The following is a 3,108-nucleotide window of genomic DNA, read 5'->3' as shown; positions in this document are numbered from 1 at the left end:
ACGTTGCAGCCACGAGACGAAGGAGCCACGAGAGATTGCAGCCACGAGTCGTCGCAGCCACGAGATGTCGCAGCCACGAGACAAAGCAGCCACGAGACATCGCAGCCACGAGACATCGCAGCCACGGGACGAAGCAGCCGCAAGACGAAGCAGCCACTAGACAAAGCAGCCATGAGACGTCACAGCCACGAGACGTCGCAGCCACTAGACAAAGCAGCCATGAGACGTCGCAGCCACGAGACGTCGTAGCCACGAGACATTGCAGCCACGAGACATTGCAACCACGAGACGAAGGAGCCACGAGACGCTGCTGCCTATGAAGAAACATTTGTTGGTCGTTTTGAACTGCTTGCATAATCGACCCACACGGCCGTTTTCTGGGTAAGAAAGGACTGGGTCCCTGTTTCTAATTTTTCCCGCTTAAATCTTTTTTGTAAGTTGCTTGTTTGCCTATTTCTCACTTCCAAATTTATGTCTATAAATATGATTTAATCATTTGTGGAACTTAACTTGTAGTTTGGTGGGGTTCATATCCAGCATCAAAATGTAGCTTTGTTTCATTCGAATAATCTAAAATGATTCAGAGTAATATTACCAACGAGATGGTGAGAGGAGGCATCAGCAGCATGAAAACGTCCTAAATGTCTCTGAACAAAGAACTTTTAATTGTATTTCAAAAGGTACCGTTGAGTTGGAAACACCATCATTAGTATTTCTACAAAGTGGCGTTAAATAGTTTGTCTAAAAGCTTCAGTCAAAACGATAATGTTAGATTTCAAAATACGCTCCAGTGATCAGCTAAATAACGTCAAGTCAATTTCATTTGCACAGAATTTCATTGTATCTCCATACGTTATACGGCACCCTCTGTCCTGAGACACAGTAAATGAAAATGTGTCACGTCTTTCAAAATAAAACTCCTTTACCCCTCTGCTTTATGTTAATGTGAAGTATGAACCTGAGCAGCACATTAACCTGACCACATGGCAGCAACAGGGACTTCTTCCATGTTTACACCGGACTGGTCCAGTCACGGCTTCGCATTTTTTTAATTTATTTTTTTAAGAAACCAAAGGCTTCTGATTAAGTACAACTAACCTCTAAATAGACAAATTTGACCCACATTTAAATAGGTTTTTAATATCAGAAATGTGGGTTTCTTTCAACCAAATGGTAAAACAAAAAAATTATGCAACGCTCTTCCCAAATTAAATAAATGCTCAGTTCACTACTTTCTTTGAATTTGGATGTTTTATTAAATTTTATATCAGGTAAAGAAAAAATAATAATAGAACGTGGGAAAAATAGGTCAAAAACTTTGGAAAAAGTGACAAAAACGTCAGAAAAAGTGACAAAATTTGGACAAAAAGTGACGAGAACGGCAGTATAATATTCAAAAATGTCAGGGTAAGTGTGAAAAGCTTTAAAAAAAAAAGTCAAAACAATGCAGAAAAATACTGACAGAAACTGAAAAAGATGACCAAAATATTTTGACCCAGAAAAACTGTAAGTTGCATCGTGGTCGATGGGGAAGACAACACAAGGGTTAACTGGCTTTTTTTGCGTTGAAACAAGCTGTAACATTGATGAACATTGATGAACATTGATGGGTATGTTGAATTGTACAGTTTTTACTAAACAGGACCGAGTGTGTTGATATGCTGAGGTTGAGTAGGTTTGCTTGAGTTGCAGTGACAAAGCCATTTCAGCAAATTCAATTTAAAGGCTTAGGGTCAACCTTAAAATTGTAAGCTCTTATGTAGAAACAAATAAAACCTAGTTGCAGCCAGTCTAGACAATAAAATGGGTGACACAGCACCTAATATCCTGGCTTTACTTGATCCTGATTGGTCAGCCTTGTCAGAAAGTGAATGAGATTCAACCAATTAGGGCTGCTTTTTGCATTTAAAGAATATAAATCTGTTGTCAAGAGTGACACTGTATGTGAAAATCAACATAATGAAAACAGATTGACATGTTACGTTGCAGTATTGCAACAGCTGTTCATTTAAACCACCAGCAATTCAGTTCTTTACAGCATGTTCCCTGAATGTGTCAGAGAGAACATTTAGCTTGGTTACACAAATGCCAGCGCAGATTAATCAAAACCACTTGCCCTCCGTTAACATATGCACTCCAGTGTGTGTGTGTGTGTGTGTGTGTGTGTGTGTGTGTGTGTGTGTGTGTGTTTTCCTGCACAATTGTATTTGTCCATACTTGTTTGTGTGTGTTTCAATGTAAATATCCATAACTATGTTTGTATGAGTGTAGATACAAGAATCCACATGTGCATCTGGTGGTTTGTGGATTGTGTATGCACATGCACGTGTGCCTCTGTGTGTATATTGTGTGTGTGTGTGAGTGTGTTTGTGTGTGTTACCTGAGGGCATGTTTCTGCCTTTTGCCTCCATCTCTTCTCCCCCCTGCTGCTGCTGTTCTTCTTCTTCGTCGGTGAAGAGCGCTCCGTAGCCCCGGTCCGAGCCGCCTCCATCCACCGTTTATCCTTTCTCTCCCCTTCCCTCGCTCCTCTACCTCTCCTTTCTCTTCTTATGCCTTCTTTCTTCTTCTTCTTCCTCCTCCTCTCTTCTTCTCCCTCTCCGCTCTTTACCTTGGACACACTGTGTGTCTTTTCCAGCAAGCGGGGGATACTTCACTTGGTGTCCTCTCCTCTCATTGAATTGTCATGGCAGTCATCTTAGCTACCGAGAGAAGGAAGATAAAGGCGAAGGGGGGTAAAGAGCAGATGAGAGAGTGTGAAAAGGAAAGGCAAAAAAGAGAGGGAGAGAAGCCAGAGACAAGGAGAAGATGAGAACGAGATAAGAAGAGTGACAGGAAGAGATGAGAAGAGGAGATAAAGAAGGGGGAAAGGATGCATTCCATTAACAAACGTGTCATGAGTCTTGAAACCAGGAGATGCTCCCGTACAAACAGGTTTATGATGACAATGATATGTCTTTGAATAAATAAACAAACAAATAAAAACCTGATGCCGATGGGAGAAAACGAGCCCCCTGTCAAACAAGAGAAGCTGGTTTGCCTCTACAGAGAGAGGAAGAGAGAGATATAAAGCAATAGAAAAGAACAGGCGATGCGAGAGAGCGAGAGAGA

General features: G+C 41.4%; 1 protein-coding gene across 2 annotated transcripts in view; it reads right to left on the bottom strand.

Annotated features, from left to right (window-relative positions):
• Window positions 1-3,103, bottom strand: part of LOC117957065 (voltage-dependent calcium channel gamma-4 subunit-like) — a 17,638-nt gene extending 14,535 nt beyond the window's left edge. Inside the window, exons 1-2 of one of the 2 annotated variants that reach the window (XM_034892602.1) lie at window positions 2,984-3,103; window positions 2,381-2,699 (exon numbers count right to left, since the gene is read on the bottom strand). In XM_034892602.1, the coding sequence (XP_034748493.1) occupies window positions 2,381-2,411 (31 nt within the window). In that variant the 5' untranslated portion in view covers window positions 2,412-2,699; window positions 2,984-3,103. The other variant, XM_034892601.1, reaches the window with a different exon arrangement.
• Window positions 3,104-3,108: the final 5 nt, after the last annotated feature.

Source organism: Etheostoma cragini, chromosome 14 (assembly GCF_013103735.1).
Source record: "Etheostoma cragini isolate CJK2018 chromosome 14, CSU_Ecrag_1.0, whole genome shotgun sequence".
Lineage (NCBI taxonomy): Eukaryota > Metazoa > Chordata > Actinopteri > Perciformes > Percidae > Etheostoma > Etheostoma cragini.
Note: the sequence above shows the minus strand (reverse complement) of the source record. Positions and strands in the feature narration are given on the sequence as shown.